This window comes from Caloenas nicobarica, chromosome 5 (genome assembly GCF_036013445.1).
Source record: "Caloenas nicobarica isolate bCalNic1 chromosome 5, bCalNic1.hap1, whole genome shotgun sequence".
NCBI classification, from domain to species: Eukaryota; Metazoa; Chordata; class Aves; order Columbiformes; family Columbidae; genus Caloenas; species Caloenas nicobarica.
In genome coordinates this window covers 37,105,403-37,119,597 of record NC_088249.1, presented here as the reverse complement: position 1 = coordinate 37,119,597, position 14,195 = coordinate 37,105,403, and the positions used below count along the sequence as shown (strand labels likewise).

Sequence of the window (14,195 nt, the reverse complement as noted above, 5' to 3'; positions counted from 1 at the left end):
TGAAAATAGCTATACAGTAGGAAAACATTGCAGAACTGAAATTTTTCCAGTCCACTTTCACTGGTGATACTCCTTCGTATGTTTATCCACATGCAACAGGAGTCCTCTGTTCTTTCAAAACTTGATAGTTTCAGTTTTGGAAATTGGACTGTCTAATCGTGCTGTCTTCTGATGACTGGACCTGTCCCTTGAACTACTAATTTTTTCAAATATTGTCATGTGCCAGTAAAGAGGGTGCTTCTTGCGTTGCAGCAAAGTATCCAACACAGTCTTATACATGACACAAAATGATATCTATAAATATAATGAGAATAAAAAATAAAAATACGATCTATGTGCTTTTTAGAGTCTTTAATTCTTTATATTTTATTTTACAAAAATTAAGCGTCAATAGATCTCACCTGTTCTTTAGTTTGAGGCAATGCCATTCAGTGTACATAACCGTTGGTTGTTTTATTCCGTCAGTATATCACAGTGTGTTTTCCAGGTACTTTTATGCTGCCTGTTGGAAACTGCCAAAATACTTTCTTGTACTCGTTTGTTTAGATTGTATAGTTTTGAAATATTTCCTGTTTTGGACAAACCTCCTCTCTGAAAAGCCTTTATGAAGTTTCAGGGGCAGATTCGTATGAACTTTTGGTAAAGATCTCCAGTATACACGTCTCTTTTGATAGATTTCTTTATGTAGCCTGTCTTTAGATACTACACGTTTTGTTGTATGTATTTTAAATGGTGATTTTTTTTCAGACTTTGGGAGCTGAGGACCTTTGGGAATAGTTTAGATCTTCACAGCTATGTAGTACCTTTGTGTTTAATAAAATCAGCATGCTTCCCTTCTGGTAAAGCTCAAGGTTATTTTCAGTGTAGTTTCCTTGAAGCTTCTATTAGAATCAGATGTTAAATTCTGAATTTGCGATCAGAGTGAATAATCGCTGCTGCGTGGGATGACGGGTACCTTCCCTTGTTCTCCCTCCTTCCATGTCAGCTCAGATCCTTTCCAGTTGAAATGAAGTACCAGCTAATCATAAGATGTATAAAGTAGTGAAGACAATTCTTCAGAAAGACCTATGCCAACTCCACTGTATTAAAAAAATCAGTTGCTCCTACCTCGTGCGAGTCTGCTGTGTTTGTGCATGTGTTCTTATAGATCTTCTGTTGAATGTTGCCTAATTTCTTTTGATATCTGACTAACCTCATTGCAATTTCCTCAATTGTAGAAGTGGCAGAAAACGTCTACATAACATGAACTAATAGCAGCAGGTCTGTTCTGTTAAAGCTGTTGAATTATTCTGCAGCTATTATTCAAGTCACTCGGTGTTTACCATTTATTTGGGTGATTGATAGTAGGCAAATTAGGCCACAGACTCAGGGCAGGGTTAAGTATTTTCTGGTGCATTTTTACAGCATTTGCTGAGATGAGGCCCTGATCACAGATCAGAGGCTGAAGTCCCATTGCAATACGTATCATTAATGGTACAGAGTATTGCCCTGGTTAGTGGCACATAGAACAGCCCTGGTTCTGGCAGAGGTGCCAACCCCCTCCTCAGTCTCCTGTTGTCAGGGCCCTGTTGTGCCTGATGTACTGTGCCACAGGCTGCTTGGTATGAGACTTGAAGTCTCTGCTGGGAAGGGACTTCTATGTCTCTGCCAGTAGGACTCTGAAGGTGCAGAATATGTTTGTGTTCTTCGAATGCAGCGCTTAGTAGGTGAGGTCAGGAGGGTGCCTGTTCTTCATTTTTGTGTGCCTCTAAGGCTAGATGAATATTGCAGTCATTGGTACTTCTGAGTGAGAATGATAGAAATAGGCAAGGCGGTAATTAAAATGTTGATAGTTTTTAAGTATCTGGCAGTTCAGTCAGTTATAATAGCATATCTCATGTATGAAACCCATCTGCGATGGCTGGGTGCCATGAGAAAGTAGGTAGCAGAAAGCATTGCGTACCTTTCTCGAGTTAAAACCACATGGATTGAAGGGGATTGCACTGTTACTGTCTCTTTGTGTGCTAGATAATGTATCTTTTCCCGTATGCTTTGTATCTGTGCTGACAGGATACATCAGGTCACTAATTACTAACCTTCTGTTTGAGCTGTACCAATGCTTATCACTCCTACTACTTCAGTACCTGGCAGACTTGCAGTTGGAAGAACTGATCTGGAAAACAAGGTGAGCGAACAAAGAAAAAGTGCACACAGGGTATCTTAAGTCATATCCAGATGCTACAGTGCTTCCTGTCCTTACGTGTTACTTACCTGTTGATAAGAAGATGCAGTAATGCCCACCCTAGTCATTTATGTAGCTATGTGGATAAGTCCCAATTTTTTTTCCTTGTTGTTGAACTTCTCTTGCAGAGTAGAGGAAAATTCATCAACCAAGTAGCGATACTGCGTTTCTTGTGCAAACAGAAAACAATTCAGAATAATATGTACTTTAAATCATGTGGCCATCAACATGATATTGTCATTTTTGCTGTTTATCTGCAGAAGCTGAAAGGGGCTGACTTGGATAACTGGGAGAACATCAGAGGACCTCGTCTATGGGAAGATTCCAGGACTGTTCAGCAGCAACGGCGGGAGGCTGCCCGCCTCAAGAAAGAGTGATTGAGGAAGCCTACTTTGGTGCATCTGCAAAAAAACCATATTCTCAGGCTGGACTGTCTTATATTTTAATCCAGTGTCAGGAACAGACATGGGAGAGGGGACTGCACTGAGCAATTAATGCCCAGTATTTATAAGTAATAACTGTGAGATCAATCCAAAAGGCATTGTATTATATGAAGCTCTTTGTTTGCATCCATTTGCACAGAGTTCCATGGGCTGTATATATGAATTCTCAATTAAAAAAGTAGCTGATTATTCTACTGAGAATATCCCATTGTTTTTCAATCCCTATCGTTCAAAACGGAGATGCTTCAGCAAGGAATAACATTTCAGGAGTCATTTGTCAGTACCAGAAGTTGTTGTCCTAATGAGAACAACAGTGCTGTCATCTAGATGTGTGTGACCGGATAAATGCTGCCTCAGGGAGCCCCGTCGTAACTTCAGGCCCTTAAGCTTGGAAGGCGTATGAGCTTTTCAGAACAGTGAGTCCATTTTTGGCTAAATAATATTCTTGTGTTTCATTTCCAGGAACTGGGCTGTACAGAAGCATGTACAGAGTGTCAGCTGGTAATTGACCAAAAAACTATTCTTTTAGCTGTGGTTAGATTTTTCTGATCAGTTTATTGATACCTTCATGCAGGCAGGACCTTTAAACTGGAACTTCTCAGTTTAAGTTGGAAAAATTCTTCCTCACTGAGAGCTGCGCTGTTTATCTGTGAGGAAGTATTGTAGCAGAATTTTCTTGAACCACAATATAGGGCAAAGCTCATCTTACGTGTATTATTACATGCATATTTGTGCATGTGCACAGAAATTTTTTGTCTTTTGTTGAATTCTTCTGAAATTCTTGTCTTTTAATATTGGTCTTTGTGCGCTAAATGTTTGCTGTTAGAGCAAACCGTGCTGACTAACATTCAGGACCCTTCTGCTGAGACAGTTCAATGAAGAAGCATCTAGTCAGTTTTTCAAATGAAATGAAGCTTCTGATAAGGTGTTACAACAGACTTGTAAAACACCTCTTCAGGGAAGTGGAGTAGTAGAGCACAGGTTAACAGTAGATTCTAGTTTCAAAGCATTCAGTGACACCTGTATGGAAATCCTTTTGGAACTATCTGTGGAAGAGGTGTAGTCTTGTTCCTTTCTGCAGGGCGTGCCAAATGCAATCTAAATGTCGTTTTGGACACTTTATTTAAGTTAGCCTTCTTGTTCTCATGTAAATCTTCCCTCAGCACTTGTCTTCAGTCTCTCAGTGGTGAAGTCCAGTCTTGCAGGAGGAGGAATCAACATTGATTTCTAGGGAGCTGTAAAGCAATTCATAAAAGATTACGTGAAGTATCTTAGCCGTGTTTTGTGCATGTTTTCTTCTGATAGAGTTGCAAAGACCATCAGAAAGTGTTGCATGTTATCTGGAACAGGGTTGGAGCCCTGTGTTTGTGTGTTTCCCTGTTCAATATCATATATATCTTTGGTTTTAAATAAATGTACTTACAAGTTAAATCAATGAGAAGAGGAACAATACAAGAGTGAGGTAATCGTAAGTGCTGTAGGGAAACAACTGAAAAATTAGAATAAGGAGGCATTGAGCTGTGCTTGACCTAGACAAGAAGGAAATCAGTTTAATTGTTTTGTCATTAGTTTTACCTAGTACATAAACCAATATTCTTAGGCAAATAAGACATAAAGCAGGACAAATAAGGAGTAATTAAAACTGCATACCTTTCTAAGATTTTTTTTCACATTCTTGTGCAGTTCCACTGGCAACAGCAAGATTGATTGCTCAAAGGACGTCAGCGCTTTGACTACACTGAGTATTCTCTGAGTTAGGGCTCCTACAGCATCACTGCAACTGTTACGGTACTAGCTGGACTGCTGGAAATGTTTCTTTACCTTCCCTGCTGTAGACCCATCTTGTGTGGACTGCAGATTCGCTGTGCCTTTTTGCAGAGGATGCCCATCTTCCTTTTCCCAGACTCGACTGAAAGGGAGAGGAAGTTGCTGCTGCTTTGTTTATGGAGAGACATGAGCTGCTCCCAATCTGGCAAAACTGGCCCACAACATGGACCAACACAGCCCCTGAAATAATCTCATGGTGTTCCAGGCGCAACGCGTAGGAAAAACTACCCCTGCCCCCCAGGGAAGAAGCAAAGATATTTCTCTTTCATGAAGTCCTTAGGCTTACCAGTTTTCTTGATGAACGAAACACTCACTGTGTATTTTTAGTAACTGGATATGCTGCAATGGGTATTTTGGGAATGCTCATCTTATTGCAGCAAGTTTGGAGCACAGTTGTAAATAATAATTACTTCTATGGAGAACATTTTTTATGTTGTAACTTAGGACCCAGTTTTAGCTGGTTGCTTGCTGGTTGTGGGGAACCCCCACCCTTCCCTTTTTCATAAGCACTGAATTTCCTGTAGTTTCTGAGGGCATATTTGCAACTACCTTTGAAATGGCATCTCTGGGAAGTGACGGATTTATCTTAGCATCTCTGAGAAACACTGACATGCAGTTGGAATACTTTCCAGCTTGCCCTTCTCTTCAACTTCCTTTTTAAGAGACAGCCTAGATCTATTGACAGCCCACAAAAATAAATTCCCACCTTTTATTTTTTAACGCTGTTGCCTCATTTATGAATTAAACAAACAAACAAAACAAATAACCACCACCAACAACAAAAAACCACCAAACCAAACAAAAAAACCCAAACAAAATCCACAACAATAACTTTTGGCAGGTACAGAAGCTGTACTTTTCATAAAATGGGGAGAGCTATTTCAGCCATGCACTTGGACAATGACTTCATGTTTTATGCTGTGCTTTTCTTAGCCATTGAATTGGAAATAATCCATACAAAGGCATGTTGAGAGTCAATTAAAGTCTCTTAAGTTGTCATGCGTCCTAAAGTAGAAGGTGCTCCAGAAATGTGGAGAATTATCGTTTATAACACTAGCAAGAGAGGAAAACTTCATTTGGCTCAGGATGTGTGCTTAGTTTGGCTACTTATTTGAACTATCCTTTTGAAAGCCATGTTACATGCTTATCTGTAAGGCACCTGGGGACAACCTTGTTGAATTCTGGAATTGTTATTCTAAACATCTGTGGCTGAGGGGGTCAGAGGTAATTGAATGCAATTGTCAGTCTGAGACACTGATTGACATTTTTGCATCCTCTTTGGTAACTGGCGTATACCGGTCTGAGGGGAATGAAAACAAGGCTTTAGTGAGAGGTGTGAGGTATTAAGGGGTAAAAGAGAGGACTAAAAAAGCCAGATCTTCTAGTCAGTGTTGCTGAAATTAGAAATAAGGAAGTCTGGCTAGGTGTCTGTCTGTATGTGGACTGAAAAATCAGTTTCAAAATCCCTATTTTGACAATAAAGGAGAAAGTGTTTATCTCTCAAAGAAATTGTGGCACGGTTGGTCTGTGGGAACGTCAGTAGGACACAGAAGTGGAGGGACTCTGGGGCACCTGTGTGCAGGGACAGGGAGAGCTCAGGGTGGCACCAGTGGGTACACAGCGGGATGGTTCCTGGCGGCAACTGTCTGCAGCCCAAACTGCTCACCAGATCTTTGGATGAGATCAGCCCTGTGGATCCTGCTTATTGAGCGTGTTTCTCCTACAGCACTTCGAATTTGCAGACTCATTGATGACCCAAAAGAGAAAATGCTCAGTATCTTAAGTTCGGCTGTAACAAAGATGGAGAGGCTTAGTGAAAGCTGTAGCTGCCGTGATCCAAAACCATTTTCAAAAGCCGCTCAATAGCATAGCATTTGAATTTCAAACTCCTAAATACATCTGGATGAGCAGCTGGGTATTAAAAGCTTTCAGAATCAAGATGCAGAGAACAATCTTGCCAATAGTGATCCTCCAAGGTCTTCAAAATGGTTCCAGCTACCCAAAAAAGGTAGGTTATGGTATAGTAAGAGTGAGTGATGGGAGTTTTAGACCAGAATATAGAATGCAAAAACTTCTGAAAAACAACTTAGACACACCCCATCATCTGCTGGCGACTAGTCCCAAAAAGCAGAGAGAGAAATCCATTTCTTCACAGAGAAGTAGCAACTCGGAGTGATTTACAGGTGACTGTCCATTGGATGTTTTACATGGATACTTTTTGTTTAACAGTATGTGCATGTGTATAGGTGAAACTTAAAACAGTAGGTTTCACCTTCTGAAATAACTACTTCTTGATGGTCTTATGTTTGCTCTGAGTCGCTGTGTTTGAATATCCAGCACAAGTCCAGGGCAGCTTTCATTTTTATAACTTGCATTTTCCAGAGGCTTCTCTTTCTTCAAGAAATGGGAAAGCCTAATATTGTCCTTTGCTACTAACTACTTTATGTCCACCGGAAAGAAAAAATAAGAATAAAGAAACAGAGAAGAGAATGATCTGAAGTCTTAGGCAAAGCAGAATAACTATTTTTACATGAAGATGGTCAAAGAATTTTCCATAAACTTCTGTGGTTAGAAAGGCTGCTTTCTGTCAGTGTGTTCAGTGGAAAACCTCTTTTCATCCTTCAGTGGATTAAGGTTCACGAAAAATTTCCACTCTATTTTAGCTTAGCTAACTAGAAGGTTTTAATCAAAGAAAGGTCATTGCTTACTGTGAGACCTTCTTTTCCTACAAGGACTTGCAGCCAGACCCAGCCAACACACAGTCTCTAGACTTAGAAACAAAAACTCCATGCAGATGTTTTTCTTAAACTTGTGCTCGCCCCAGGAGCCCAAAGCAGTCTTTCATACCACTGGAACCAGACCGACCATATTTTCTTGTTGAACATGTGCTTTAACTGCATGTTTAACCGTCTTGCTTAACACAGACGGGCAATTAAAGTTTTACCCTCACCGTCTCTGTGCTGCTTGGGGGATGTGTTAAAATTAAATTCAACCAAAGAAGCAGCAGGTAATGCTTCAAAAAGGACGTGTAAAATACAGCTACACATTGCAAATGTGAAAAGAAAAGTAGTATAGGTGTCTTAGTCACAGGTCATTTGAGAAAGAAAAAAAAAATATCTGAAAACCAGAAATAGGGGAGTACTGTGTGTTGCCAATGCCTCTGCAGAAGACATTTAGGCCCCTTCACCCAACATATTTGCAGTCTGGCTTGATGTGGTTCTGTTGATGGAAGAAATGGCTATACTTATTTAGCGTGTCTGGTTCAAGGTAGTTGTTGAGACCCTTGATGTTCAATATCAGCTCCATTGTGCGCGGTCAGAACCAAATCCATTATGGCAGGGGTGTCAAGCTCATTTCCATCGGGGCCATGTCAACCCCGTGGTTGCCTTCAAAGGGCCAAATATAATTTTAGGACTGTAGGAGTAGTTACATTTATACAGTCCTAAAATTACATTCGGCCCTTTGAAGGCAAGCGAGAGGCTGACGTGGCGCCGGTGACAATGAGTTTACACCCTTGCAATATGGTGTCAACCTCCAGGAGGCCCTGGGGGCTCCCAGAAATCCAGCTGCATCCCAGGTGGGACCAGGGGCAAACCCATCTCTGCCTGACAAATCCATTCTCGTTCCTCTTTCTGTCCTGTTTTCCAGTGTTCCACCTAAAAAGTAACAGCTCAGTCTCTGAGCTGCTCTTTTCTGGTGGAGCTGGGTGTAAAATGTCACCCTTTTTTTTAAACATTCACTGTCTACAGAGAAATGAAGAATAGTGGTTTCTAAATTAATTTGAAGGTGTCCTGTGAAATGTAAGCTCAGAAACACAGACCCAGTATTATATCCCTGTAAGTGTGGCACCCAGCATACACTTGGTCCTTTTTTATCTCTAGATACACAATGCTGTGCTCTCTATTTTATGTACAAAGGAAATTAAATGTACTTTTTTCTTTAAAAGATGAAATCTTTATCCATCACCAGCTGTCAGTTCCTAATAATGTTGCCCAGAGAAGTGTTATCTGTGATTTAGTGGACTATCTTTTGTTGAACAGAGGACAGCAGAATAAAATTTCAGCTTAATATAGCTCTTTTCATACTCCTTCTGAATAAACAGAGGAAAAGAGGAGAGCAAGAGCACAGAATCTTGGGTTCCAGGCTCAAGTTTCTTTTTTTTTTTTTTTTTTTTTTTTTTTTTTGCAATACATAGGGCATTTTAAGAAAGAAAAAAAAAGGAAAATGAAAGTGAAAAAAAGGAAATAAGAGAGAAGAAATGTGGAAAGAAAAAAGCTTATGGACAAAAATAGTAATAGAAAACAGAGTGTTCTTTCTGACTGGTCCCTCTGGATAGAGTAGGAAGGAAAATGGTTTCTGACTCAGGAAAAACTTTTGAGCTCAAAAAATACTTTACTCAAGTCAGAATGAAAAGTCAAGTCTAATATTTTGCAATCTAGCAGCTTTAGAAGTACTTTTATTTGGGAGAATGGCAGCATTTTATTTTGCTTTTCATGTGTTTTTCATTCTTGATTCTTTTTCCTCAGGTAGCTTAACTTTGGAAATGAGAACCCACTGCTGATCTTAAAAGCGTGTTTTTCGCTGTCAGCACAAAATGTTTCAACAGTTTCCAAAACTTTTCACAAAAAGTGTGCTCAATAAGAGTAAAGATCTATCAAAGTAGATCCTTCTCACCTAACAGGTTGCAAAATGTCAATCAACTAGTTTTAAAAGTAATAGATATACATAGTAAAAGATCTTTTGTCAGCCGTACCAGTCGGTTCCTTCGTTAACTGGTGAGCGCTGATCCCGCTGGCTGGCGAGCGTGTTGCTGCAGACCAGCGTTCTCCCCACCAGGTGTGCACACCTGCGTTCGGGAAGTTGTGCGTTTGCAATTTACAGAGGACTCTGCTATTCAGCAACTCCTAAGACAAGACCCACTCCTTACTGCATCAAATATTCTGCTACCCCAGGTAATGCCATTATAACTTTTACATGAACTGATGAAGTTGCCCCTAAATACTAGTTCCTCTTCCTCTCTGCTTTCGCCAATACTACAACCTAAGTTTGTTTAGTTCATATTAAATAATATAATTTTTTAAGGCATTCAAACAGCGTGTTCATATGTCATAACAAGAAGAAACCAAACATTTATCCCAGTCTAAAAAAAAAGGCATCAGACCTGGTTAAGTACTAGGTCTGGGGTTTTCATCATTTTAAGTTACCTGTCTAGCAACAAATTGGCAATTGAAGATGGAAAGACTCCAGTCCTGCTCACATTCATGTATATTTTAAGTGGGTATAGTCCGTCCAATTTTGGAGTTGTGTATTACCATTACTTGGCTATCCACCCCACTGCACGCGTTTTTTTGCCTTGCAAACATCCCGACTGGGCTGCAGCTGTGGTTAAACATGTATTTTCAGTACAGAAGTCTGAGATTGCACATTTCTCATAACAGGCCTTTTGGGCTGTGTGCTCCCTGAGAAGTGCAAACATCCTTATTGGAATAACAGGCAACAAAATGTTACATTTTATTTTTATCATTCTTTAAATCAAGATGAACTTGAATGCAGTTTGATCAAATTTTTAAAAGTTCGCCCTGGCCCTAATATGGGGTTTTTTGTGAAGGTTTAAAAGTGAATTGTGACAGTGTTTTACAGCTTGACTTAGGAAAGCCATTGCAGAGGAACAGCTGGGAACATTCACAGTATGTTTCAGTTTAACTAAAAACTGCTGTATTTTAAATAATGAGGAATTTTAATGTCTTAAATGCTTGTTTGAATGTCTGCTTTAGTGTATCTTCCATGACCAGCATAGAACATGTCCTTTTTTGTTAAGTGGACTGAGGTTTCTGACTAATCCAGGTTATTCAGACTTTGCAAGAAAAAGCTGGGTATGGAAACCTGTACTTGGACAGACCCAGTTGGCTGGTCAGTGATTTTGAATACGAATAGGAGAAGGAGACCTTTATCTCTTATCTTTCATCTATCCAAGAAGATTTCTTACACCTCTAATGAATTATTCACAACAGAAATTAAAAATTGAATGGTCTTTGTCCCTCGAAGCTACACAGGGTTGTGCAATGTTATCTGACAGATTCATTTTTCTAACACACGCTGCAGATATAATTTCCTGGCAAAGCCAGATTTGTACATTGCTACCTTAAACTGACCTCACTAACTTGATAGTGTATTCTGCATGTAATATCATATCATACACGGGTCTCCCAGTTATTTTTCTCTGAAGTGCCTATTGTTTTTCCCACATGTCCTTTGCTAGCGGAAGGACGCACAAGATTTTCTACAGCTCCTTGAGGTTAAAAACATCAATATTTCTTCTCCCAAAAAGGATATTTTCTTCCATAATTTTTTTTTTTTAAGTTCTGTTGCTGGCAAACACTAGCCACTTTAACTGCCACATATTCTATAGTGTCTTTTTGCATTTCCCTTTCTGTGTGTTCAGGTAATGCCAAGAAACCAGCAGGAAAACAGGTGTTAGTTCTCTTCTGTGCTCTCTGGCCAGAGATACCGTGATCTAGGAACTCCTGCAGCAGTTGGCCAAGGTATTTCTGTGGCTCCTTCTTTTGTCCTTGAAGAAGTTTCTTTTACTCTCGGAAGATTTACCACTCTCTCCTTTCTTTGCGTGAAGAGGCGTAGCAGAAGATCTGAAATTTGGTAGATCCCTAATACCTTTAGGTCTCTTGTGTGTTGCCATATGACCGTTAAAGCTGTTTCATAGCGGGTGTGCTTTATATATCAAATATATATATAGGTAGCTACACACACACATAGTCAGATAGCCCCAAAGACTGCATTGCCCTTTCTGTGCACGCACAATGGAGAGCTGGAGCACAGCGTCCCTTTGCAGTCACTGTCCCGCTGAGGGATCACCCCTGAGGGATGAAGATGGTTGCCGCAGCAGGAACCGGCTTTGTGCAGTGATTGCCTGCCCAGGTTACAGAGAAGATAATTCCTTTTCCCACCAACATACATGGTAGCTCTGTAGAAGTCAAGTGTCCAGGCAAATATTAACATCGAGGCACATGCCGACAGTGACCACCTCATTCAAAAGCAGGTGTCTACCAAGGTGGGTGTTGAGTTATGCTCCACCGCTTCTTCCCTTTCACTGATCTTGGAAAGCCCTTAGATGATGAGTTTTGATTACTTTGCATTTATAAGGTGAGCTTTGGGTGAGCTGGGTCCCAAGAAGTCTCCTCGTTTAGTACGCAGTCTGGGGAACTCCACTTATGGCACTCATGGAAATTGAGACAAAACCTGTGTTCCTCTGCGACTGCCCTCAAGCTTCTCTCCCTGAACCCTCTGGGACAGGGTTATGGGCTCTGAATGAGTTTGAAAATTAGGGCAGCTTTGATATTGCCATAATTTTTTAATTTATTACGCTTTCTCTTGAAAAGCTGCTGAGTTTCTTGACAGCTTATAGAAAGACTATCCCCATAAATTCTTATTACAAAGATCAGCAAATATCTTACTCTGTCACACTGGTGTTTAGATAGAAATTGCGATCCCAGCATTGCCTACTACAGAGGTAATGTGTCTAAGCTACCTTTCTGTCAAGGGGAATCATGCCACAGATAAGCGAAGTCATACTATAGGCTTTCTTGGGCAGGACTGAATGCAGTCCTGTCTGCTGCATGAAATAAGCTAAGTGAATACATATTTCCTACTTCAAAAGCAAAGTTTTGCTTAGACCATCCTTCAGCCAAAGCTCACGTTGTATGGGCAATAAGGCCAGAGAATCCATAGTCTTCTCCAAGTCAACAGGGAGCAATAAAAAGATATTTTCTGCCATTAAAGATAACCTTGTGTACAGCAAGGGCAGGAACAGTGTGTCAGCAAAGTGGCCCTGTGAGACTACTTTATTGATGCTGCTTCGGGTTTCTTGTAACATGCAAAACAGCATTATTATTACAGTAGAGAACTGGCACAGACCTTTCAGGATTATGTATTAAGAGCAGCAAGTCAAACACCATCTGCCTAATGTGAGAAATTCTAAGTATTATTCCAAAGAGGTTTGCCCGAATCTCCTCAGCAGAATGCATAGAGGCAGCTGCCAGTTGCTTTTATCCTCAGTCCCCTTCCCATTATCGCTTCTTGGCCTTTTGGCTAAGATCAAGTGTAGTATCAGTTGAAGTCTTGGCATGTCCTCTCTTCAGGGACTCTCTCCTGCCCTGGCAGCAGGCTGAGCTCAGTGACCTCCTAGCTTTTTTCCATCTGTAACTACTATTATTCCTGCTCTTTAAGAGACCTGGCAGCTTTTAGAAGTCAAGTCCCCTTTAACATGCCTTGCAAGTACAGCTGAGATGCATTGGCCTGATTTATTTCTGTTCCAAAAAGCAGGTGAGCTTCTGCTTTCTAGAGTGGGAGGAATTGTAGTGCAGGGTTTGGTTCCCTTCTGCTGAAGGCCAACAAAAATCAGTTATCTGTAACAGGAGATTCTTTCATTTTCTTCATTACTTCGATGCTTAGAGGAAATATAAACCAAAAATTTTTAGAAGATAACACAGGTAACTCCTCTGAGAGTTTTGTACCCCTACATTGATGGGATTCTGGGACCAGGCAAAAAAAACATCTTATGTAGGAAGACCTTAAAATACTGTAATAATATGTCCATATTTTCCTAGTTTTAGTAGCTGTACTTTTCCTATATCCAAAACTAAGTATCCACAAAGGACACTGTAATTGCCAGCCAGACTTAGTGACTGAAGACCTTACCTGATCATGGCTTTTGTACACAGATCTCTTAATTTTGCAATGAAAAAGAGTTTGGGCAGTCAGAATGGAGGGAAGGGGGGAAATGTTAATGCCAAAAATAAAACCTTTGGATGCTATTTTATCTGGGATTTTGTTGGGACGTTGGTTTTTTCCATGCCTTGCCTTGCTGAGCTGTGACCCATTCGTTCTATTGTGAGAGGAGACGGCTGCCTCTGTTGGAAGCTGTGACATAATGCAGGTGTTATGTCCCTTTAATTCCTGTTTGTTTTTCATCCTGATGCAGCTGCAACTGTCTAACCCCCAAGTTAGGAGCTCTCCACTAGCCGATTTTGGCCAGAGATCTGTGCATGTTTTTCTGGCAAATTCTTTTCAGAGCAACCCCTGGTTTGCTTTCTGTGGTGGGCTTACCTCAGGGATTATATGGAACAGTTGCATCAGAATAATTACATGATGCATAGTGGGTTTTGGGGTTTTTTTTCTTGCCAAAGTCACTTATGGAACTGAAAATCATATGTATTATCTCTGGAAGAGACCATAAAGTGATATAGTGGAACCTCATAAGTAACTCAAATAAAGGAATTTCACTTCAGCGTTCCTACCCTAAACCCAGTAACTACAGAGCATCTTCCAGTCTTTGTGTTGGCAGAGGTCACTTAAAAACTCCACCCTTGTCTCTGTAGCTGCCCTTTGTAGAGGAGGTACACAGAGGATGTTGTGAATTTGCCTTCCACCTGGAAGGGCTGGCCAAGTACTCTCCAAAACCACTTTTGGGGTAGCACCAGCCAGCTCTACATCCTTTGGCACAGGAAGGGATGTAGGAAACTTCTGCTGTAGGAAACCTCTGGTTGGCTTTTGCGGGAAGGCAGCGATGTCTTCCAAAGTCTCCCAGCTGAGTTTTGTCTCAAAGATTTGTCTGGTCTAATGACACAAGTCGTGGGAGGCCAGGTTTTGTTCACTGTCTCTTGCTGCTATTTTGGGGATGTGATTTTTCT

At 40.6% G+C, this 14,195-nt stretch overlaps 1 protein-coding gene and 1 pseudogene across 1 annotated transcript in view; both read left to right on the top strand.

Annotated features, from left to right (window-relative positions):
* LOC135989556 (cytochrome c oxidase assembly protein COX16 homolog, mitochondrial) overlaps positions 1-4,307 on the top strand; it is a 51,026-nt gene extending 46,719 nt beyond the window's left edge. The window contains exon 4 of the mRNA XM_065636469.1: positions 2,482-4,307. Within this exon, the coding sequence (XP_065492541.1) occupies positions 2,482-2,598 (117 nt within the window). The 3' untranslated portion in view covers positions 2,599-4,307. The remainder of the gene's footprint in view (positions 1-2,481) is intronic.
* An 8,267-nt stretch (positions 4,308-12,574) lies between these two features.
* On the top strand, positions 12,575-12,653 carry LOC135989957 (U2 spliceosomal RNA; annotated as a pseudogene).
* Positions 12,654-14,195: the final 1,542 nt, after the last annotated feature.